The sequence below is a fragment of the Lepus europaeus genome, chromosome 1 (assembly GCF_033115175.1).
Source record: "Lepus europaeus isolate LE1 chromosome 1, mLepTim1.pri, whole genome shotgun sequence".
NCBI lineage: Eukaryota > Metazoa > Chordata > Mammalia > Lagomorpha > Leporidae > Lepus > Lepus europaeus.
In genome coordinates this window covers 5,903,452-5,929,187 of record NC_084827.1, presented here as the reverse complement: position 1 = coordinate 5,929,187, position 25,736 = coordinate 5,903,452, and the positions used below count along the sequence as shown (strand labels likewise).

The 25,736-nt window shown below is 38.2% G+C and overlaps 1 protein-coding gene across 2 annotated transcripts in view; it reads left to right on the top strand.

The window, feature by feature from the left end:
* Nucleotides 1–25,736, top strand: part of TPK1 (thiamin pyrophosphokinase 1) — a 492,046-nt gene that overhangs the window by 343,012 nt on the left and 123,298 nt on the right. For both annotated transcript variants that reach the window (XM_062190349.1, XM_062190261.1), the window contains one exon: nucleotides 12,200–12,311. In XM_062190349.1, the coding sequence (XP_062046333.1) occupies nucleotides 12,200–12,311 (112 nt within the window). The remainder of the gene's footprint in view (nucleotides 1–12,199; nucleotides 12,312–25,736) is intronic.

Below are 25,736 nucleotides of genomic sequence, written 5' to 3'. Positions count from 1 at the left end.
TTAAGAGGCAAACCCAGAGACTGATATACTGGAAGCCAAGATACTATGGAGGTGAGACTGATAGTTCTTTGAAAGTTATTTTGAGAGGCCAAGTCAAGTGATAAGTAGTAACTGACACTGGATATAGCATGTGGAGAGCACCAGTTATCTTGATAAAAGCCAATTTGGAAGAGAGGTGGGGGCAGAAGTTTAATTGGAATGAATCTAAGAAAGAATTAGAGGGAGGTATTGCAGACAATAAATTTTAACAAATCTTTCCTAGAATTATAATGTGAACAGAAAAAGAGAGATGGTCTAATGAGGTAGTAGATGGCAAATGAAGGAGAGGACTAAGAGTAGTTATATAGGAACTGCTGAGCTGTGTGTCCACTTTGATGAATAATTACTATGGTAATTATAAACAATATACCAAGTTTTATAGATATAAAAGGCAATGAGATATGGTTCTTGCCCTTGAGTGAAGGAACAGAAAAACGTAACAGTAGAACACAGACAGTGTGCAAGGAGCCCAGGCAGGTCAGGGAAGGACTTGGAAAAGGAGTCTGCTGTGAATCTTGGGACTGGTGCCATCTGCATATTAGCCCTACTTGCTTCTCAGTAATATTTTATAAGACCTGGGGTACCAAAAAATAATTTCCTGTTTGTTCTGACTTACAGTACTCAAATCTTTCTTATTGCCTTTTTTAAAAATCATAGTGTTCTTGATCTTGGCCTAGTTATGAATTTTGCCTTGGAAACCTCAATAAATATGTTTTAAAAACGTAACTGAATATCCTACATGGTTTCATCTGTACTTTCCCTATGTTCATTCATTAAATGAATGGGGATATGTAAGTCAAATGGGAAATATTGAAGATAAATGTATGAGATCAAAGACAACTTTGCATTCACTTTGTAATTTACTTATTTCATAGTATTTATTATTTGAAGAACATTGGGCAAGCCTGGACAAAAACTAAGTATGGAGACAGAATGTATGGCACAAAAAAAATAAAAAGAATGGAAAAATAAGCCAACAGAATAGTCTTGATCTGGGTTTTTAAATATAATTTTAATACTTTTATGTTACACAAGGTTTGAATATTTTTATTTGACATGTGCTAATTCACATATTGATAGGTTACAGTGATATTTCAAGATACATATATGGCCTGTACTGACCAAATCACAATAACTAGCATTTCAGTCTCCTTATACTGTTTTGAGTCCTAAAGCTCCTCTTTTCTAATTTTTTATAAATACATATAATGAATTATTATGAACTATAGTCACACCACTCTGCTGAGATTACCATAATCTTTTCTTTCAATCCAACTGAGTGTTGTTACCCATTATTCTATCTTCCATTGTATCCCCCACGACCTTCTCAACCTCTGATAGTCACCATTATGCATTCCAATCAACTAATTCTTGACAAATAATTACAAAACTTACAATGGAGAAATGGCATTGTTTTCTTAAATGGTCCTGGGAGAACTAGATGCACATATGCAGAATAGTCCACCTTTATCTCCACCTCTCACCCTATTAAAAAAAAAAAAAAAACTATTAAATATGAGTCAAAGCCCTACAAGCAAGACCTAAAACTTTGAAACTACTAGAAAACAACATGGGAAAAACACCTCAAGACATCACAATTATAGTAATACTTTTTGGATAAGACACTGAAAGCACAGATAATAAAAGCAGGAATAATCAAATGGGATTGTTACCGGTGAAGGGCAGGGTTCTTGTCTTTGCGCAAGAAAGAATTCAGGCATGAGACAGAGTAGTGGAAAATAAAATAGCAAGGTTTATTAGGGAAGGGACATCTGTAAGAATGGATGGGCACCTTTCTAGAAAGAACCTGAGAGAGAGTGCCCAGTCACTCAGACTGGGGGAGAGCGAAGTTACATGGTTGAGTGGAGAGAATTCACCTGGCCAGGCCAGGCAGGTGCCTCAGCAGAGAGAGGCAGAGGGCTGAGCACGCAATCCGGTTAAGGCTGGGGGTTTTTAAGGGGCTGGGTCTTGCCTCCCCACCTCTGCTCCTCTTAGAACAAAGGACTTTTTGGATGTAAATACGAAAAATTCCTATCTGAGTTTTCCCCTTGAAGTTATCAGACAGGAGGAAGCCTGGCGTTGCCCCTGTTAGAGAGAGGAAGGATGGTTATTGGGTAGAAGGGGCAGGACGCCTTTGAAGTGCAGACACTGGGCTGCATCTAGAAGGATATCAGGCAGAAGGGGTGGGGACCCCCACCTGGCAGGTTATTGGGTGAAGAGGCAGGGCAGGATGCAAATACTAGGCTGCCCCGGAAGGTTATTGGGATGACTTTGAGATACATATGCTGGACCTAGATGTCAACTCTTTAGGCCTTTGTCACACACACACATATCTGACTTCCTAACAGGATTATATCAAACTAAGAAGTTTCTGTTCAACAAAGGAAATAGTCAATAAAGAAACAACCCTCAGAGTGGCAGAATGCATTTGCAAACTATTCATCTAACAAAGACTGACATCCACAATATATAAGGAATTCAAAATGTAACACAAAACCCTAAATTTTCCAGTAAAAAATGGACAAATAATCTGAGTAGATTTTCTCAAAAGAGTAAATACTGAATTGATCTTATTCAGTTTCTGACATCCTTATAGATTATGAATATTACCCCTTTATCAGATGCATATTTTGAAAATATTCTCCCATTTTGTTGTTTACTTGTTTACTGTTGTTGAGTTTACTTGTTTACTGTTCTCGAGTGTTTCCTTTACTGTACAGAAGATTCTTGGCTTCATGTAAACCCATATATCTATTTTTGCTTTTATAGCCTATGCTTCTGAGGTCTTATCCAAGAAGTCGTTGTCTATGCCAATGTTTTGCATGGTTTCCCCTACGTTCTCCTTTGGTAATTTGATGGTTTCAGGTCTTAGGTTTAGATCCTTAATCTACTGTGAGTTGACTTTTGTATAAGTTGTAAGGCAGGGGTCTTGTTTCATACTTCTGAAAGTGGAGATCCAATTGTCCCAACACCATTTGTTGAGACTGTCCTTTTTCCAGGGAGTGATTTTAGCTCATTTGTTAGAGATCATTTGGTTGTAGGTGTGTGGATTACTTTCTGGAGTTTCTATTATGTTCCATTGGTCCACATGTCTCTCTTTGTGGGAGTACCAGGCTATTTTGATTATGACACCCCTGTAGTATGTCTTAAAATCTGGAACTATAATGCCCTGGATTTGTTATTAGTTAAGATTGCTTTAGCTATTTTGGATCTCTATTTCTATATAAATTTTAGGATCTTTAGAGTCTGAGAAGAATGTCCTTGGTATTTTGATTGGGATTGCATTAAATATGTGCATGGCTTTGGGTACTGTGTGCATTTTGATAATTCTTCTAAGCCACAAATGAAGATTTGTTTTTTTCATTTATTGTGATGTCTTCTATTTCTTTCATTGATGTTCTGTAATTTTCATTGTAGAAAGTTTTAATTTTATTTAAGGTATACAGATGTCTTACATTTCACGTAAGATTTAGAAATATAGTGGTTCTTCCACCCTACCCTCCCTCCTGCCCATGCTCCAACCCTTCTTTCTCCTCTCTCTACTATTCCCACTCTTAATTTTTACAAAGATCTATTTTTAGTTTACTTTGTTATGAAAATTGTACCCAGCAGAATATTTGGACATATCAGATGCCCAAAAATTATTTCTTCACTCTTATATTATACATGTTTGTATTCCTCCAAATTTCATATGCTGAAATCCTAACCACCAAAGTGATGATATTTGGAAAGTGGTTAAGTTTGGAGGGTGAAGCCCTCATAAATGGAATTAGTGCTCTTAAAATAAAGGTCCAGAGAAACCCTTTCCCTGTTCTACCATGTGGGAATACAATGAGAAAGCAAAATCTATGTGGCAGAAAGAAAGTCCTCATTGGACATTGACTCTGCCAGCACCTTGATCTTAGATTTTTCAATATCTAGAACTTTGAGGGGAAAAAAAAAGTCTGTTGCCTATAAGCCACAGTGCATGGTATTTTGCTATAGCTGCTCAAATGAACTAAGCCATTCACTTTTCTCCCTCTTCTTTAACTGGAACTTCCTCATAATTTCTTCAAGGTTATAAAGCATGGTGGTTGTACTGGCTTTCAATAAATAACTGTAAAGTGTTGTTATTTTCCATCACCACCCTCCCCTGTTAAGGGGCACCAATGATATCCAACAAGCATTAAGAACATGAGTGAAAAAGAACACTAGATACTCATCATACTGCTGAACAGTGCTCTTTCTACTTTAAAAAAGAAATACAAATGTCCAACAAATACATGAAAACATACAGAACATCAGATGTATTGTCAACATACTGAACATCAGCCACACTGTGTTCTCCATAGCAGAAACCATGCTGGAGTTTGTTTAAATAGGGCAATGCATTAGGACCCTTCCAGAAGTTCTCTCCACTGTCAAACAACTCCTCCAGTCTTAATGATTCGAAGCTTCTAGGGTAACATGAGTGTTTGCTGAATAGCAAATCTGACAATGAGGGGGTCAGATAAGGGAATGTTTTTCTTAGAGTAATTGTGGAAAACTAATTGTCTCTACATGTAGACTCTACATGTAGCTTTCTTAGAGTAAGAAAGCTGGAGTGCTTAACAATAGGGAAGTTGAAATATATATTGTAACACTAGTGTTTCCATCAATTCTTTACCAGTTACCAGAATATTTCAGCTATAAGTCTAGTGGACTTAATGTCTGAACCAAATTGTAGCAAAATTATTGCTAGAACTAGAAAAAGAGAAGAATGTTTTAGTATAGTGCTAAACTCAGTTAATATTGAGAATGCCAAGAAATAACTTGAAATTGTATTTTACATATGGTAACCAGGTATGAGACCTCAGAAGAAATTCTTAGAACTTTTCTAAAAATGATGAATAAATTGAATTATGTACTCCTATAAAAATTAACTTTCTAAGAAGTAGAGCTTCTATATAGCAAATGGAGACAAAATTCTTCTTTAGATAATCTGTGTGCATTATTCTGGTATTGCAAAATAAAGATTTAAATAAAATTATTTTTCTCATTTTCTGCTCATTTTTGAAGTAAGTTTTAGGAGGTGAAATTACACTTACTTCCTCTTAAATGACTGGGGTAAAGTGAGGAGGTTTTTTTAAAAAAAAAATAAAAACCAGAAAAGAATGGGAAAAAAAAATCTTTGTTTAAATTAAATTATGAGAGCCTAATAGAGGGAAAAGAGTAAGGGATTCCACTTCTGCAATGCAAATGCTGAAAGCCATACTACTGGCATTGTCACAGGTGACCTAAAACTACTCAATATGTAGTATAATCCCCATTTTACATAAAACCATTTTTTTAATATTTATATATTTGAGAGGTAGAGTTACAGACAGAGAGAGGGAAAGACAGAGAAAGGTCGTCCATTCACTGGTTCATTCCCCAAATGGCCACAACTGCTAATGCTGGGCCAATTCAAAGCCAGGAGCTGGGAGCGTCTTCCAGGTCTCCCGCGTGAGTATCAAGGACCAAAACACTTGGGCCATCTTCTCCTGTTTTTCTCAGGCCATCAGCAGAGAGCTAGATCAGAAGTGCAGTAGCTGGGACTTGAACTGGTGCCCATATGGGATGCCGGCACAACAGGTGGAGGCTTAGCCCACTATACCACATAAAACCATTATTATTATTATAAAGTGTATTTTTGGTGCTACCAACAAGCTTTCATAATTACTGATTGTGTGAAGATTTATCCCAGTGTCCAGTTAACCCAACGCTATCTAGTCAAAGGTAGACTCTCTCTTAGTCCTTTCAGTTCACTGGGACATTCTTTCTATTCAAATTTTGATAGAGAAGACTTTTCAAAGCATATTGACAGCTTTTCAATTCCTTTATCTTCTACGCAGTCAACCAGTCAGACATTTATTAGACACATAATATTAGTCCTTTCACTGTTCTATAAATTCAACAGAAAAAGTGATATTGTTTTAGGGATAAAACATGAAACCATTTATTCGATGCTCCTGCTTCCCTGCCCACCCCCAGCAGTTTTAAAAGGACCTGTTCCTGAACACATGGCTCTCTTCCTCTCGGTCTCCTGATCTCTGTCTGTCTCTTGATCTCTCTCTGGATCTCTTTCTTATGCTCTCCTTCTCTGTCTTTTCCTTCTTCACCCGTTCCCTCCAGTCTGTTAGGTTTCCCCCAATAAACCCTTCCCCTTAAATAAAAAAAAGAACCCATTTGAGAAATGCAGCACAGTCGCAAAATGCCACATTGTGTAACATAAATAATTAAAGATGATGGCACTTAGAAGGAAGTGAGTCATCTATGCTAGCAGGAATACTCAGGAGTTGTCATTAGAAAGCAGAGCTTGCCTTTGACTTCGTAGTTTCTCTAGATTAAGGGTGGAGCACTGTTGGAACAGTAGACAGCAGAATGTGGACACAATCATCATAATCTACACTAAGTACAAGAGCATTTACTTGAAGTAATTTGAAAACTGTGAGGTCACTGTCTGGCTCAAAACATATCTTTCAGTGTAACCTGTCCTGTTTCTGCTGTTAGAAATGCTTACTTCTGGGATAAGTATTATCTTTAGAAGCCATCATTTAAAGTGCCTGTATCTTTTGGAGCTGTGAAGAGTAGGTTTTTGGAAATTCAGTGTAAGAGCACTCACCAGATTGTTTTGTCTGACTAGAATGAAAGGAAAGCATAAAGATAAGGTGGGATATATTGTAGGAAAGCATAAATACAGAGATAACAGAAAGTAAAGGACAGACATCAACTTCATCACTTTTATTGGAAAATAGTCCATTATAAGGAGGTTAATAGGGAAATTAGACTGTCATCACAGTAACTTACTCTAACAGAAGATATTTTTAAAATATTTTTGACCTCTAAATAAACTAGCCTAACTAGCATTAAGAAGGTTTGCTTTTAGATAACCACCCAGTACTGTCATTAACCATTTAGTAGAATAGTAAGGATAGCTCATGTCAAAAATTATATGGTTTCAGCCTGAAGTTATTTAATAATTTCCAAAACAAAAATCAGATGGGGTTTGTTAATATCAAAACATATCATTGCAGTTTTCTGGCTGTGGAAATACTGAATCAAGATACCACAGTTTTAGGTAGGATGTGCAAAATAATTACCAATTCAACATCTTCCTAAGTATGTTTCATGAATTAAAGGTTACATGGGAAATTATGAGGGGTTATTTGAGGTCGGAAGGAGGTTTTCTTGTCAAGTGAATTGGTGAAGCATTTCATTCAGGCAGTTAGGGTTTGTATGTGTGTGTTTTGGAGGAAGGAGGTGTTGTGTTTGCTGCAAAACTACCAAAAACAAAAACCTGCTGGAAAACAATGTGACTTCCAAGAGCAGAATCTAAGAACTTAGCAAGTTTTCAATCTTATTTGATCCTGGGAGCAGCTTTCTGTGGAAATCACTTTGGAAAATGTTCTAACATGATTTGAAACTCTCAAAGGTATCTCAAGTTATTCATCCATTTTCAAAAGGAAGTACCCTAAATTAAAAATATATGTAACATTGGTTCAATACAGACTATTTCAAATAAACCCAATACACTTGTATTTTAAATTTTACATTTGTGGAGCAGAATCAAAGAAAATATACAAGTCTTCCTGCATTGAAGTCTTACAACTAACTACAAGTTAACTGGGGAGACCATTTCTCTAGTGCCTGCTTTCAATCCTGTGAGTAGTCACAGCATGAAAATATACTAGTGCAAAAATCTATCTGCCTGTGAGAGAAGTAACCTGTTCTCCTGGTAAATAGAACGTGGATCCTTCTATCTACTTCTTTCACTATTATTTTCTGCGGGCTATTCAATTTCTTGCAGTGTTTGTTGATAAATTTTTAAAGTACCTGGACAAACTAACAAAAGATGAGCTGCCTGAGATAGCCTGTGTTTAATCAGCCTGCAGTGGTGTTGCATTCTTACTGAGTTTTGCTTTGTACCAGTAGTTTTAGCTGCAATTAGCCATAGGATTTAGGTTCAGCAATGAAGCAATTTGATGAATTACTGTCTCATTTGTACACTATCAGGAGTACCTGTTCATTGAATCTTTTAAACTAAGTAGGAATATGTTTATGCTATTCCTGTGCTCAGTGCTTTATGAATGATATGGCTAATTTGCTGCACTAAGATAGCTTAGCACAAAACTTGGCATAGTTATTGAATTTAAGGACATAAAGATGTATACAGAATCCAGGTGACTCTATGTTGAGTATTGTTCAAAGGCAAAATCTTGGGTAAGCTTTAATCTTTTCCTCTCAGTAAGTGATGGTTGTTTCCACAGAGTAGTATCATAGAAAACAAAGTGACAGTTACTTCTTTCCTTTTTTTGGGTATCTATTTGTGTGTATTTTGCTCTAGTTTGGCATTACAGTCAGGGAAAGTAATCCCAGGTGCTGTCTGTCATTAACATGATCGTGTGATTTCTAATGCACATGGAAACCAACATCTTTGTTACCTTTCGCTACTTTATTAAAGTTACCTTATTAAAGTTGTTAGATATGTTTAAATAACCACAATTGGAAAAGCAAACTGCGAAAGATTTTTGTTCTTTCTTTACTATATAGAACTGCCTTTGACTTCGCTCAGAGAAGAGGACAGAACAGGAACCTGTACAGTGATTCATGAGAGTAGATAGAAATGAATGATTAGTTCATGTGCCTCTAGTCTCCACTAATGGCATAAATCCTTAGGGAAGTTCTTTAATGTCAGGCTGTATGCCTGCCCATGTCAAATCATATATAGGCTAGCATATATTATGAATTGAGAAACCTGAGGAATGAACAAAAATTCCTTTGTACAGTTGTTCATTTATTAAACATGTGACATGGACTGGAGGATGTAGGTGGAAAGCATAATGCTGCTCTCTCTTAACCACAAAAGCTGAATTTGCATACTTATAAACACAAAGACCACTCTTTGTAATGAGAGGGGAAATGTGAATTGATTGTAGGCTAAGACCTATCCTTGACTTCTCAAGTCCACAAAGTAGTTTATTCCCAGATTGAAAATTTTAAGGTCTGTTGATTCTGAAAATAATGAGGAAGGCAATGAATATATAGCAAGACTGGATAAGAAAGCTTACTACTGCATCATTTAAATCAGTGGATTTTATAACAGCTATCCTCTCCCTGGGATAATAACCTTAACATGTATATATTCTGTTTCCTTTGCATTATATGATACAAATTGAAGAATCTCCTCTTAGGGAATTAATATCCACAAGTTGAAAAATATTTCCTTATTCCCTTCATCATTCTTTACGGAAGTTAGCTGGAGTATCAAACATACTAATGCATTCAGCTAGCCACTGTCCCACTGTTAAGCAGGCCCCAAACAGAGGGAAGAAAAGCATCAATTAAGACTGAAAATTTTTCACACACTGAAAATAAGACAACCAGATGACCAAAGAGTCCTTCCTTGATAAGTAACTATAAAACCACCCTCTAATAACAGGTTACTTTGACAGAGACATTGTTACCACACACACACACACACACAAACACACGGTGGAGGAGGGAGGGAGGGAGAGAAGGAGAGAGGGGGGAGGAGTCAGGGCCATGTTCTTACCCTTCTCATGCTTTCTTGAGTCCTTTACCCTCTGCCACCTAATGCTCAGAAGACTACTGGCTACTCTAACCCCTCTGACAAAAATGGATTTTCAGAAGGGGACTCTCAGAGTACAGCACTTAAACAGGAAACCAGGACTCACCTACCTAAAAAGTCACCACCACTGACCACTACATTCTCAGGGACTCAGAATTTCTCCAAGAATCCCTCACATCAACTCTTATAAAGGGTGGCTTTGTTACTTTTAGAATTTGTTATAGGGCACTATGTTTGGCCTCTAGGGTTGATCATGTGCGTTAAAGTTAGTAACTCTGTCTTCAGAGAGGGCTATTTCTAGAGTGGAGGGAGGTGTGAAACAACAAAAACTCAACTCTGTGTAGCAAACTACTCAGTGTAAATCAGTCTGGGGAGATGGAGAGGCACCGTATGCAATGATGTCTTAAGAAAAAACTGGGTTTTAGGGAACAATGGCTACAGAGAAGCAGCTATGTTTCTCCTTGTGTGGCCCCTTCATGTAGTGTGGGTCTCAAACCCACCATCCCACTGCTGTCAGTCCAATTTAAGGGATGAGAAACTGAAAGGTCATCATGAGACACTTTATTTCTTAGAGGTTTAGGTTTATGGGAAAGGAAGCAGAGCCCTCTTATCCACTACCATCCCTACCCTGCTACAGTTGCCCCCTGTATCTTGCGTTTGTATGGCCTGTTTGTTACAAGTAATGAGCTCATATTGATACATTATTATTACCTAAAATACGTAATGGGCTTTATTGTTCTCTCTCTTTGTTTCATTCTCTCTTGGTTTTGGCACATGCATAATGTCAGATATTCACCATAACAGTGTCACCCAGGAGAGCTTTGCTGCCCTAAAAACACCATATTCCACCCATTCATTCTCACCTGCCTTACTTCATAAGTCCCAGAGCCTTTGAGGGCGTGCACCACCAGCCTGTGGAGTTGATGCTCGTTTACCTTCAAGTTGCCAGTGCAAGCCTAATTCCTCAGGGAACCCCTTGCTTACCCTCTGACCCTACTTGTCATCCTGCAGAAGTATTTGTTTTCCATACACTTATCACAGAGTTTATGTATGTACATGTGTCAGTAACGTGTCCCTGTCACTAGCATGGAGGTTCAAAAATGAGATTACGGCTAGATGAATAAGGCTAGTTCAAATTTCATTCCACAGTCTCATTTCTGACACTTAGTTGTGTAATCTGCATCACAATGCTTTGTGCTCCCTGTCCACACATCCACGGTTGTCCGTGTCCATCTAATCTACACGTCACCTATCTTCTCTCCCAATGATTGACAACAAGCTCAGAATTTTATATTTCATTGAAAAGTTCCTTGTGTTGATTATGTTTAGTCCCTTTTAATTGAACTCATAACCTTCTGATTTAATGATCAATTGGAAGTATAAAACATACCCTAGGAATATCTATATGAATTATAAACATAGTAAGGATCTGAATGGGCCTGTGTTGAGCTTCAAGGACTAATATGTACTCTTGACAATTGTTTTACTAAAAGAGCAAACTTGATACAATGAGAGAGCCTACTCTAATTTGAGGCGCCATAAAGAGCACAATAGAATTCTCAGAAACCTGCAACATAGAATACAAACTATATTGTTGAAATAAAAGTGAAATGACTACACAAGGGGACCCAAATGCCTTACTATTGTAATATATATTGAGAATACTTAAGACACTGTTTTATTAAAATGGAGTATATCCAGCATTCTATGACTTATGAAAAATAACTATACTGTTATTGAATGTCTGTATACCTTGGTGTTTTCATATAAGAATTGAGATATCTTACTATAAATTCAATTTACCCTAAGGATAATGAACAGAATAGAAATAGAGGATCATTACTTTGGGGAATAGGGACTATTCAAGTGTTCTATTTAAAAAGTAAAAGTATTGCTACCTTGGTTGAATATTTGAGTTAACTTTGACATCCCTGTAACCTAAAAAATTGAAACATGGTAAATTATATCAGTTTTCATAATCAGAATGAAAGCAGTATGCAGTTCCTCATGGACAATACTATATTTTTGATAGAGGTACTTCTCATCAAGCATCTGCTGTAGTATTAGAATAGATTAACCACTAGTAGAATTGACACTGAGTTCAGAAATTTACCAACTCAGTTATCAGATTAACAGATTTTTTTTTTACTTAGGAAGCAATGTTTTATCTGTGCTTGAACAAGTGTTTGGTTAACACTTGAGAAATCTGTAGCACAAAGTTCTGCATCTTTAGATGTGAGATTGGTTTTGACTTTGGAATTGGTCCTTGGAATTTGTGGATAAGCTGAAAATCCTTGTTAGCTGTGTGTTCCTGGACACATTTAACTCTGCAAGTTTTTATTTTCTCCTATATAAAACTAATTAAACAATAAGTTTCCTTGTAAAATTGTTGTCAGGTGAAAGTTCTTAGGATTATTTAGCACATAGAACATATTTATCTTTAGGATTCAGTATGATAAAGCATATGAAAGCCCTAAGGGGGTACTGGCACACACTGTCAGGTCTTCAATGCATATTAACATCCTTTCCTTTCTCTTTCTGCTCTTACTGACTGTTCCTTCTCTACTTCAGGGAAAGCACAAATTGTGTGTAGACACTGGATTGGAAGGAGACTGGTGTGGCCTTATTCCCGTTGGACAGCCCTGCAACCAGGTTACAACAACAGGCCTGAAGTGGAACCTCAGTAAGTGAAACCCTTCAATAAAGGGAGATCTTTCTTTATTTTCTCCCCCCCCCCTTTAATGTGTCTTTGGTATATACTTAAGAGAAGAATTTCTGGGTCATATGGTAATTTATACTTGCTAAGGAACTACCAGACTTTTTTCCAAAGTACCTGCATCACTCCACATTCCCACCAGCAATATATGAGTTTTCTAGTTTCTCTACATCTTCAGCAACAGTTGCTATTATCAGTTTTTTTGGTTGATTGGGTTTTTTGTTTTTGTTCTTTTGCTTGTTGCCCTACTAGTGGGTATGAAGGTGATAGTTCATTGAGGTTTTGATTTGCATTTCCCTGATGAGTAATAATGCTAAATATCTTTTTTTGTTTGTTTGGGGGGCATTTGTATATCTTCCTTGGAGAAATTTCTACTCAGGTTTCTTTGCTCATATTTTAATTGGGTTAGTCTCTTTTATACATTGAATTGTAAGAGGCCTTTATATATTCTAGTTACAAGTCCTTTGTCAAATATTTGACTTGCACATATTTTCTCAGAGTCCTTGGGTTTTTTTTTTTTTATTGTTAGAAATGTAATTTGAATGAAGTCCATTTTTTTAATGGATTATGCTTTTGGTGTCATGTGTAAAAACTCTTTGTCCAGCCTTCTTCATGATTTTGTGTGCTTGAAAACTTTTTGCTTTTCTAGAAAGTAGAAAACTTGCTAACATAGCAAGTTCCTTTCATAGTCCAAACTCTAAGATATTGAAAGATTAGAAGCTCTTTTATAAACTTTTTTCCAATAATTATGAATGGTATTAGTTCCTAGATGTACTAAAACTCTGATTTCAAGAGAACTAAAAGGAAGTGGCATGTGTTCATGAAAAATTGCTGATTCCAAAACAAACAATCAAGTGTTCTGAAATGAATCAACTCTCACCTCTTTAAGAATAACAATAACTGAACCAGGAGCTCTGATTGAATGTCAAAGGGATCATTCCCCTGATAGACCAATATCTCTAAGGTATTACAAATAAAATGCAGAACCATGCCACTGTTTTTCTTTTTAAGATTTATTTTATTTTATTGAAAGGTAGAGTTACAGAGAGAGAGGGAGAGACAAAAAGAAAGATCTTCCATCTGCAGGTTCACTCCTCAAATGGCTGCAATGGCCAAGGTTGGGCCAGACCATAGCCAGGAGCCAGGATCTTCCTCCAGGTACCACAGAGGTGCAGGGGCCCAAACACTTAATCCGTCTTTCACTGATCTTTCCAAGCCATCAGCAGGGATCTGGGTTGGAAGTGGAGCAGCCAGGAATCAAACCAGTACTCACAGAGGATGACAGTGCTGTAGGGGGGGATTTACCTGCTAAATCACAACACCAGAGCCCATATCATTTCTTTCTAACATGTAAAACTTGAGATTCTCACAATGAATTTTTCTAAAAATTTTGGAGAGTCTTTGGAAGTTCATAATTTGAAAAAGCATGCATGGATTTCAAAAAACAATGAGCACCAAAATAAACTTACCTTGTAATTCCATTCTTCCACAAACTTTTTGAAGTACCCTTATAAATATTTTGAAGATAAAAATACATTTTCAAAAAGAACCTTTTATGAGCCACTGCTGAAACAATTAGGAAAAACTAGAGATATTTTGAAATAAATGTCTAGGGAGCTCATCAGAATTTGAAAGGCCTGTGAGAACAGATCTCCTCCAGTGCACAGAAATATGTGACAGGCTTTTCAAGCTGTTCAGCTGAAACTGACAGGAGTTCCCATTAGCAGCATTTTTGAAAACATCTCCGCCTAGAACGATTGTTTTACATTTTGTAGCATTCCCATGATTTCTAAAGACCCATCTAAGAAGTAGTGTACTTCTTCCTGGCTCTATTAGTGACCACACTTTTCAGGGCTGGCACTAGGACAGAGGGAACACTGAGCAAAGCACAGGGGAGCACTTGCACCGTAAGCCATTGCCCCAGCATCCCGGAGTCTACACATCAGATGCAGTTCTTCTGGGCTCCTTAGATCTGTATTTCACAGTAAATTGCACATCCATATTCTTTATAATAACTTTTCCTCTGAAAAGGGACCTTTTGTGTGATGAAAGTAGGACTCAACCTCCTTGTGATAATATTTTTTTAGTTATTGATTTGAAAGATTTTATCTATGTATTTATTAATTTATTGAAAGGGAGAGACAGATCTTCTATCCTCTGGCCCACTCACCAAATGGCTGCAAAAGCCAGAGCTGAGCCAGACCAAAGCCAGGAGCCAAGAGACGCCTCTGGGTCTCCCCCATCGATGCGGAGGCCCAATCACTTGGGCCAAACCACTGCTTTCCCAGGTGCATCTGCAGGGAGCTGTACCAGAAGTGAAGCAGCCAGGACTTGGACTGGCACCCATATGGGATGCCAGTCCTGCAGGCAGTAGCTTTACCCCCTATACCACAACACCAGCCCCAGATATACTATTTTTAAATCCTACATAAATGGAATATACTATTATTTAACTTTATAGTTAGGTTGCTTTGACTTTTGAAATAATTATTTTTTCTCCACAATATTGTGAGTATATATATCAAGAAACTTCCAGTCTGTAAAGCAACAGAGTTGAAACACAAAATCTTTCTTCAGTTGTCTATGGTAGAAGTGCTAACTCATGAGTCCTTCTAACTGATGGATAGAATTTACTTCATGAAACGGTAATAAAAAAAATTGTGAATGACACCATGTTGACTTGAAGTGGATAATTTTGCTGCTTTACTCAGAACCACTGCCTTTGGAAGCAGAACACTGAGATTGGTGTTATTTCGGCATTTGTAGCTACAGAGTGAGAGGACAGAACTGGGATTGGAGAAGGAGCCAGGATGGCAATGATTTAGGCAGGGCTGCTGGCTTCTTGGGCCCAGAAGAGTAGGCAGGTCCCACCAGGTGGCTTTAGGATATGATCTTTTCCAGTGTACACTCATTAGTTCAGGAGCTATGATCCAGAAGCAGTGTAATTTATCTGTTATCAATTTGCAGTATCTCACATCACATTGTGACTTTAAAAATAGTACAAAAGACACCTGCACCTATGTATCTATCACCTAGATGTGAAACTCTCCAAATATTACTGAAGCTACCAATCTTTGCAGTGTTTCATTTCATAAAATACGGTGTGAACTTTTCTTTGACCTGTGTCTTGTATAATGGATTGTCTAGGACCTATACCTGTGGGAATGAAAGAGCTGCCTCATAGCCAGTTGCGTCTTCTCCATTACTAGACACACATAGTATTGGACAGTGTGTGCACTCAGCCCACAAGAGTTTCCCTGGGCCACAGACTCACCAATTCTTAGTATGGTCACAATGAATCATTTTTGTTCAAACTGATGAGTCTGAGTGGTATTTCTTTGTGGTAGTGAGAGTGAGGATCTTTTTCTAGTTATTTTCTGTGCTTTTCTCCTCTGTCTGAATTACCGTTTCTCGTGCCTAGCTTTTCCACTGGGCTGTTAGCCTTTAGAAGTTCTTCAGAATGTAACAGTCTATATTCTTGGTTTGCACCTTGTTCCTTTCCAGTGGTTTAAAATGTTTAAGGAGAGTTTGTAAATATCAGAAATGGATGCTAATTATGTGATATGTTAAGTTGTAAAAAATTGTGCCATAATTTAGTTGGCAGTATTATTTTTCTTAGAAAAATATTTTTAAATTAGTGCATATTATAATAAATGGTATCTTATATATGGTAAATGCAATATGGTGATTATCCCATCATTCTACTTTGTCTCTTATAGTCTAATTCTGCTATGTTTAATATTTGTTTTATTCTAACTCCTGGTATGTTAGCATATTTTCTCCTGTGTTTTACGTATTTCAGGTTTTATCTGCAGAAAACCTTAGAGAGTTGAAGGTGTCTTTGATGAGATCTTAAGTTCCTCTTCCAGTGCCCTGGAATACTTTTCTCTGTAGATTTGTGGTTTTCCCAAAGATATTTCCAGTATAAATTCTAGGCACAAAGGATTGAAGTATCTTTTTTTTGTTTCTGTTGCCTGGATCAAAGCTCAGGCCATGGTAGGTAACTCATCTTACACTGAACTTTCCCTAAGGTGCTAACTAGTTACTAATTGCTAAGGTCTAAAAGATTGTTTCTTCCAATTCATATGTTGAAATCCTAACCCTCAACGTGATAGTATTAAGAAGTGGATGCTTTGGCAGGTCATGAGGTAATGAGGGAAGAGCCCTTTAGCTTGGACTTCTCAGCCTCAAAACTATGAAAAATAAATTTATCTGCCTTCTAAACTATCTAGTTGATGACATTTTAGTAAAAACTCTAATAAAACACTCAGACATAGGAGTATCCCTCTATGAAACATGTAGCCCCAGGGCTAGTGTTGCAGTGCACTGCTAGCATCTAATGTCAGAGTGCCGGCCATGCTGCTTCTGATTCAGCTTCCTGCTAATTCACATGGGAAGGCAGAGAAAGATGGCCCAAGTACCAGAGTCCTTGCCATCTATGTGGGAGATCAGGAAGGAGTTCTTGGCTTGTAATTCTCATCATAGAAATCTTTGACATATTTAGTTAAATTTATTCCATGGTATTTGATTGTTTTTGTGGCTATTGTGAAAGGGATTGATCTTAGAAGTTCTTTCAGGCCGGCACCGTGGCTCAACAGGTTAATCCTCCGCCTAGCAGTGCCGGCACACCGGGTTCTAGTCCCGGTCGGGGCACTGGATTCTGTCCCGGTTGCCCCTCTTCCAGGCCAGCTCTCTGCTGTGGCCAGGGAGTGCAGTGGAGGATGGCCCAAGTGCTTGGGCCCTGCACCCCATAGGAGACCAGGAGAAGCACCTGGCTCCTGCCTTCGTATCAGCGCGGTGCGCCGGCCGTGGCGGCCACTGGAGCGTGAACCAACGGCAAAAGGAAGACCTTTCTCTCTGTCTCTCTCTCTCTGTCCACTCTGCCTGTTGAAAAAAAAGTTCTTTCTCAGGCATGGCATTGTCTGTGTATGCAAAGGCTGTTGATTTCTGTGTATTGACTTTATATCCTGCTACTTTACCAAACTCTTCTATGAGTTCCAATAGTCTCTTAGTGGAGTCTTTTGAATCCCCTAGGGCCGGCGCTGCTGCTCACTAGGCTAATCCTCCACCTGCGGCACCAGCACCCCAGGTTCTAGTCCTGGTTGGGGCACCGGATTCTGTCCCAGTTGCTCCTCTTCCAGTCCAGCTGTCTGCTGTGGCCCAGGAGTGCAGTGGAGGATGGCCCAAGTCCCTGGGCCTTGCACCCACATGGGAGACCAGGAGGAAGTTCCTGGCTCCTTGCTTCGGATCGGCGCTGCGTGCCAGCCATGGGAGCCATTTAGGGGTGAACCAACAGAAGGAAGACCTTTCTCTCTGTCTCTCTCTCTCGCTGTCTAACTCTGCCTGTCAAAAAAAAAAAAAAAATCCCCTATGTATATATAGAATCATGTCATCTGCAAAAAAAAAAAAATAGTTTGACTTCCCAATTTGTATCCCTTTGATTTCTTTTTCTTACATAATGGCTTTGGCTAAAAGTTCTAGTACTATATTGATTAGCAATGGTGAGAATGGGTATCCTTGTCTGGTACCAGATCTCAGTGGGAATGTTTCCAAATTTTCCCCATTCAGTATGATGCTGGCCATTGGTTTGTCATAAATTGCCTTGATTGTGTTGAGGAATGTTCCTTTTAAATCCAATTTGCTTAGAGTTCTCAGCATGAAAGGGTGTTATATTTTGTCAAATGCTTTCTCTGCATCTGTTGAGATAATCGTATGCTTTTTCTTCTGCGGTTTGTTTATGTGGTATATATATGTGGTATATTGATTGATTTGTGAATACTGAACCATCCCTGAATACCAGGGACAAATCCCACTTGGTCCAGGTGAATGATCTTTCTAATGTGTTCCTGGATTCTATTGGCTAGAATTTTGTTTAGGATTTCTGTGTCTATGTTCATCAGGGAAATTGGTCTGCAGTTCTCTTTCTCTGTTGCATCTTTTCCGTATTTAGGAATTAAGGTGATGCTGGTTTCATAGAAATAATTTGGGTGGACTCCCTCCCTTACCATTGTTTTGAATAGCTATAGAAGAATTGCAGTCTGGTTGGGGGGAGTGGGGAGACGTAGAATGGACAGGGGCATAGCCAACCTTTCCATTTGTTCCCCTATACTTTCTCTTTCTTCCCACTTGGAGCTTCAGTGTAGTTCACCAGGCTCCCCCACAATTTCTCACCAGGTTCACTGGGTGGGGGGAGGTGGCTCCAGTCTCCTTGTTCAGCATCTCCACCATGCCTAAGCCATTTCCCTTTTTTTGCTTCCTCAGTGTGTACCTGCCCAGTCTCTGTTGGATTCCTGGCCTTCTCTACAAATTTCTCATGACTCTATCGCCGGCTTGTATCCCCTCTGCTTATTAATTATTTTGCCCCCTGTGATTTGGAATGTCCTGTTGCTATACTGCCATCTTGGCCCCTGCTCTCATTGATTTTATGAAGTTTTAAAAACCATATACTAGGTCTGTGTGACAGGTTAGTTGTCCTCATTTTTCAAAGAACTATTTCATAGCTCTGATTACTATTTTGCTCAAATTTACATAATTGAGGATTGATGTACTCAAAACCTGAAATTGTCTTAAATGCTATTTTTCTTTATTTCCAATTAGGAAGTGAAATTTTCTATATAAAATGTTGTCTTTAAAAAATGTGCGGGGGCCCATGCTGTATGTTAGTAGGCTATGCCTCTGCCTGCAGTGCCAGCATCTCATACAGGCACTGACTGGTTCGAGTACCGGCTGCTCCCCTTCTGACTCAGCTCTCTGTTATGGCCTGGGAAAGCAGTAGAAAATGGCCAGAGTGGTTGTGCCCCTGCACCCACTTGGGAGACCCAGAGGAAGCTCCTGCCATCTGGCTTTGGATGGGCTCAGCTCAAACCATTGTGGACAAGTAGGTAGGGAGCCATGAGTGGAAGACATTTCTCTCTGTCTCTCCCTCTCTCTGTCTGTAACTCTACTTCTCAAATAAATAAATACTTAAAAAGATGTGCTAAAGTAAATTTTAGAGAGATGGAAATGAGAGGAAGATATCTGTAGACAAGAAGACAAAAGAGATAGGAAAGAGGAGATAATGATTAGAAAGGAAAAGTGATAAGAAAAAAAAAACTTCTGAGGGAGATAACTTTATTTAATATTTTGCTTAGGCAAAAGAAAATAAAACTACTTTCCATTTGCCCTGGCCTCTTACTTATAACAATCATATTAAGATTGAAATTATGTGTTTATTATTCCTTCTTTTGTGGTTCTTTGAAAAAATATAGAAATGACTGAGGTAAATAATTCCTTAACATTGACTCAGAGAGACTGAGCTCTCCAAACAAAGGAAAGAAATTTGAAAGGGAAAAAAAAATTGGAAGAAAATAGTTCTTTTTTTTAATGCACAAAAGTGTATACCTGGATTTATTATTTTTTTTAGCCTGGAAACATTTAAGTTATACAGACTTCATGCATTTCAAAGCTGTTCCTCCTTAACAGTCAGGACAAAGGCTGTTCAAGGTGAATGCTTTTCAAACTCTCAATTTCTCTTCTATAGATTATCTATTAGGTGCTCTATTACCACAGAACATCTTCCTGTTGAAATGATCCCTTAATCATTATATATTGTCTTTATCTCTTTAAAAAGTTTTTGGGTTAAGCCTATTTCATCTGATATTAATGATGGCTGCACCAGCCCTGTTTTGGTTTCTGTTTACATGGAATATCTTTTTTCCATCCTTTCACTTTCAGAATGCAGGTATATTTGATGGTAAGCTGTGTTTCTTATCAGCAGAAAATAGAAGGGTATTGTTTTTTAATCCATGCAGCCAGTGTGTATAAACTGGAGAGTTGAGGCCATTTACAATCAAGGTGACTACTGATAAGTAACGAGTTGGCCTTGCCATTTTTCCATAAAAATTCATATTGTTTAGTTCAGATTTCCTTTGTACTTTTACTGGGAGATTTTCTGCCTTCATCTTTTGTAGTGATGACCATGTTTCTGTGTTTCTGTGGGTAGCACATTGTTAAGCACCTTTTGTAAGGCTGGACCGGTGATGATAAATTCCTTGAATTTCCGTTTGTTATGGAAGGTCTTTATTTCACCTTCATTCATAAATGAGAGCTTTGCAGGGTACACTATTCTGGGTTGACAATTTTTTTTTTTTTAAGACTTGTAATATATCTTGCCATTCTCTCCTGTCCTAGGATTTCTGATGAGAAGTCAGCTGTGAGTCTAGTTGGAGGTCCTCTGAAAATAATCTGGGTTTCTCTTGTGCACATTTTAGAATTTTTTCTTTGTTTTACTATGAAGAGTTTTATTACAATGTGTTGTGTTGAAGATCTTTTCTGGTCATATCTATGAGGAGTTTTACATGCTTCCTGTACTTGGATGTCCCTTTTTTCCTCCAAATAAGGGACATTTTCTGTAATTATTTCACTAAAAATACCCCTAATCCATTTTGTCTTCCTATACCTTCAGGAACTCATAAGACCTATATGCTGGGTTGTTTGATAGTACTCCATAAATCTCCATCACTGTTTTTTAGTTTTCTGATTTTTTTATTGATCTGTTAAATTTCAAGAGATTTGTCTTCTAACTTGAATATTCTTTATTCTGCCCCACCAAGTCTGTTTTTAAGGCTTTCCACCACAATTTTTATTTGATCTATTGAATTTTTCATTTCTAATCTTTCATTCCAGTTTCTCTTTAAAATCCCAATTTCATGGGTAAAGTGTTCATTCACATCATGTATGGATTTTTTAAACTTGTGCTATTGCTTCTGATTACCTCTAAGTAATCCTATGATCAGTTTTTTTTAATTCCTTTTCCAGAATTTCTTTAATCTCTTGATTTTCACATTCTAGTTTTTAAGTGTTGTGTTCCTTTGGGAGCAACATTTTGTCATCCTTATTTTTTTTCTTGAATTGCTGCATTTAGACATTTATGGAGGTACTTGTTTTGTTTTCCCCTTGTGATGGCTTTTATTTTTGGACTATGCCTCTGTGGCTTAATGGAGTGTAGTGTCTGCACTTTCAGTGAATACTCAGAGGTGTGTGCTGGGTGTGGCCAGGGAGCTCTGTTCAGTACTCCAGGGTGAGGGGAATGTCCAAGGTGACACCCAAGTTGGGCGTGGCTATTTTTTTTTTTTCTTAGAGAGGAGGGTTTTTCAGCTCTGTTGTTGCAGTCTCACACTCACCTCCTTAACTCCAAGGAGACCAATGCTTGGGCGTTATCCCCAGTGAGTACAGTATTCATCCACACTACCACAAGAACCACACAAAGGATCTATGCAGTCTGCAGTGTGAGCATGGATCCCGTAGCAATGACTTTCACCAGGCAGCTAGGGAGCCCTGAGCACGTGGAGCAGCCCACAGCAACTGCTCAGGACCCAACCACACCCTGTGCCCTCCCAGGCAGCCACAGGGTTTTCACAGTCCATCCCAGCACACAAGGCTCCCACAGTCATGAGCAACCCAGTCCCCTATCAGTTCTCCAGCCAGACTCAGGTGTCTCCTCTCTGCTGGATCCTGGCATGCAGACACAAGCTGGTGAAGCTGTTACATATGTCCAAAATGGTGCCTGCCTACAGCTAGGTACAGGATGCTGGTGCCTGGTGGTCAGGAAGAGAGAAACTTGTCCCCTTTCCTTTATTTTCTTGCCACGTTGGCAGGTACATTGCCCCCACACTGGGATCCAAGCTGGACTCACATCAAGCCCTTTCTGCAGCTTTATCACCAGTGGCTTGGGCTGCTGCAGTCTTACCTCACTCTTCAAAGTTGGTGCTGAGGCCCCTGACTTCTGGGGTTCTGAGCTGTGTGCATCCACACGCTCCACATAGATCCACAGTGTCTGCTGATTTGCATGGAGTTTCCTCTGCAGTTTTCCCCCTAACTCTTCCCTGAGATTGCAGTCTCTTCACCTTTTTTAACTTCCCCAGACTAAAGCAGTAAACTCCCTCCCTAAAATAGGTTTAAAAGATTTTCCATCGCTTTGAAACAAAATTGTAATAAGTACGTACAGGCATTATGATTTTCTGCAGGAGTTCTCTGTGAGAATTTTTAAGTGCCAGCCTAACAAGGGAACATTTCATGCACCTGTAAAATTACACTTGCTAATAATGCATTTTCAGTCAGAAATGCTCTTAATTCTCACTCCATTATAACTCAAAGTCATTCCAATTCAGTTGTCATGGTTCAGCTATAGCTGTACCCACTTAGGGTATAACCTCTTGTCAGATGATAGTGCCACTAATGTGTGAGAGGCTTAATATCTACACGTCTTTATTATTATTGCAATTATTGAATTTCCAGTCCAGAGCTTTTTAAAAAAGGCATTCTGAAATCGGGCCACCAGTTTTTCTTTTTGGAATCAAGTACAGTATCTTTTTTTATTTATTTATTTTGAAAGTCAGAGGGAGAGACACATACACAGAGAGAGAGAGAGAGAGAGAGAATCTTCCATCCACTGGTTCTCTCCCCAGATGGCCACAGTACCAATACTGGGCCAAGTCAAAGCCAGGAACCAGAAGCTTCTTCTAGGTCTCTCTCCTACTTGAGTGGCAGGTGATCAAACACTTAGACCATCTTCTGCTGCTTTTCCCAGGCCATTAACAGGAAGCTGAATATAAAGTGTAGCAGTTGGGACATGAACCAGCACCCATACAGGTGGTGACTTTACCCATAATGCCACAATACCAGCCACTGTCTCTTAATTCATCCATAATTACTCACTTTGAATTGTATTAAAATTATTGTTAAAGTTGTTAAATAAGGCAGATATTTTAGAGATAAAAAGTGATCATCAGGATGGCATTTTTTTTGCCAATCATCCCCAGGGAAAATATTATCTGAGGTTTTCTAATACCAAAGCTATTTTCTCAAATTAACAAGTTGGTGAAGGGTTCATCATATCTAAGATGTCATTTACTATAAGATGCCTTATAATGTTGTGTACATTAAGGAAAGGCATACTAATAATCATTTTAGAAATGTAGGGAAAATGTATATATAAGAACTGATGAAATTGGGTAGATCAAATAACATAGAAACTTAATTATCAAACTGTATGCATAGATGAGAGTTTTACCATGTCATGAAAACTTTCAAAACTTTTTTTTTTAACGGACAGTTAGATTCCTAGATACCTTTAAACAGATTTTTCAGGAGGACTCCCCCAGGGTAATCAGATTCTATAGGACACCAAGATCTTTCTTGTCTTCATTTTGAAGCTCTGTAGTTAGAAGCTAACTGGCTGCCCACAAGGTACATGATTCCTATTCATTTAAGCCACGTGAATTTTTTCTTTCAAAATCAGTGCATTATCACCCCCTTGGACCTACCCATTTCAGCCAAATGATTTTTTTTCTATGAAAATTCAGTGAGTTATCACCCCATAGGATTGCCTACTTTTTTATCTGTCAGCATTCCTGATTGTGCACAGATGTATCTGTTATTTGTAATCTCTTTTGACCCAGTTCTTTTTTCTTATGTACACCTTTTCTCCTTAGTTGATGTCTCAAATAAAATTTGACTTGGCTATTTTACATTTTTAGGAGTCATTACTTTACCCTTGAGAAAATTAAGTTGCAATCAATTATGATATTTTTAAAGCAACACCATTATTGTGGTCTCTTTTTTTAAACATGTATTGTGCTATTATAAAATATGTTACCTTCCAGTTGAATTAAGTAGGTCAGAGGCAGCGCTAGGAACAAAGGTCTAAGGATATGAACTTTCTATTTATATATTGGGGAAAAGTCTCACGAAAAGCTATGCTGTGCTTTGTCCATTTACAAATCATCATTGTAGTGACTGTGAGCCAAGTTAAGCTAAAGGAATCAGACCAACATGACCTTCTAGAAAGCAAGTGTTGACTCTACTAGTAAAATAGACCAGAATAGCAGTGCCTTATTCTATTGAAATATAATTTGTGTACCACACAATTTACACATTTAAAGCATACAGTTCAGTATATTCAGGGTATTCAGATATATGCAACCATCACCAGTGAAATATACAACACAGTCCACTCAGAAAGAAACCGCCACACCTGTTTACCTGTCACCCTCTTTTCCTTCCTTCCCAGTCCTGTCCATAGCCTTCTCTAGCCCTAAGCAATGTCTTTCCTTCTGTTTTGCTATAGATTTTTCTGTTCTAGACTTTCATATAAATAGAATCATATAATAAATAAATGTAAGGATTTTTGTGACTGACCTCTTTCACTTAGAAAAGTATTTCCAAGGTTCATCAATGTTGTAAAATATATCAGCAATTTGTTCTTTTATATGGTGTAATATTCCATTGGATGGTTATGACAGTTTGTCCACTAATGGACACTTGGATTATTTCCATCTTTTGTGATAAGTAATGCTGCTTTAAATATTTATATACAAGCTTCTGTGGGGTTGTTTTTTCTCTTGGACTTATACACTAGAGTGGAGTTCAGTGGCTCATAAATAACCATTGTTTAATTGGTGAAAAATTCCCAGCCTGTCTTCTGAAAAGATTTGTACCATTTTTATTTCCATTATCAGCATATGATGTCCTTGGAAACACTTATTTTGATTCTAGTCAGTCAAGTGTCTGTGAAGAAGTATCTCATTGTGTTTTTAATTTACAATTCCCTGATGAACAATGTTGTGGAGCATCTTTTCAGGTACTAATTGGCCATTTGCATACCTTTTGTGGAGATGCTTTGACTATTTTTAATTGGGCTATTTGTCTTTTTCTATTGAGTTATAAGAGTTCTTTATTTTAAGTCCCTTATCATATATAATATGCAAATATTTTTCCTATTTTGTAAGCTATTTTTACTTCCCATTCATACTCTTGAAACAAAATGCTTTTAATTTTGTTGAAGTCCAAATTATCTGTTTTCTTCTGTCACTTGTACTTTGGTGTTATGTCTAAGAGTAATTTACCAGAGTAATTTGCCAAAATCAATGTCATGAAGATTTACTCTAAGAATGTAGAGCTTTTGCTCTTATATTTGGGTTCTAGGTCCATTTTGAATTCATTCTTTTTTTTAAAGATTTATTTATTTATTTTATTTGAAAGTCAGAGTTAGAGAGAGAGAGGGGGGGGGGGGAGGTCTTCCATCTGATGGTTCACTCCCCCATTGGCCGCAACGGTTGAAGCTGTGCCTATCCGAAGCCAGGAGCTTCTTCTGGGTCTTCCACATGGGTGCAGGGGCCCAAGGACTTGGGGCAATCTTCCTACTGCTTTTCCAGGCCATAGCAGAGAGCTGGATCAGAAGAGGAGCAGCCCGGACTAGAACTGGCACCCATATGGGATGCCGGTGCTTCAGGCCAGGGCTTTAACCCACTGTGCCACAGCGCCGCCCCCCATTCTTATATATGGGATAAGATAATATTCTAGAATGCATTTGTCGACTTTTACAAAGATCAGCTGGGATTCTGACAGAGCTGG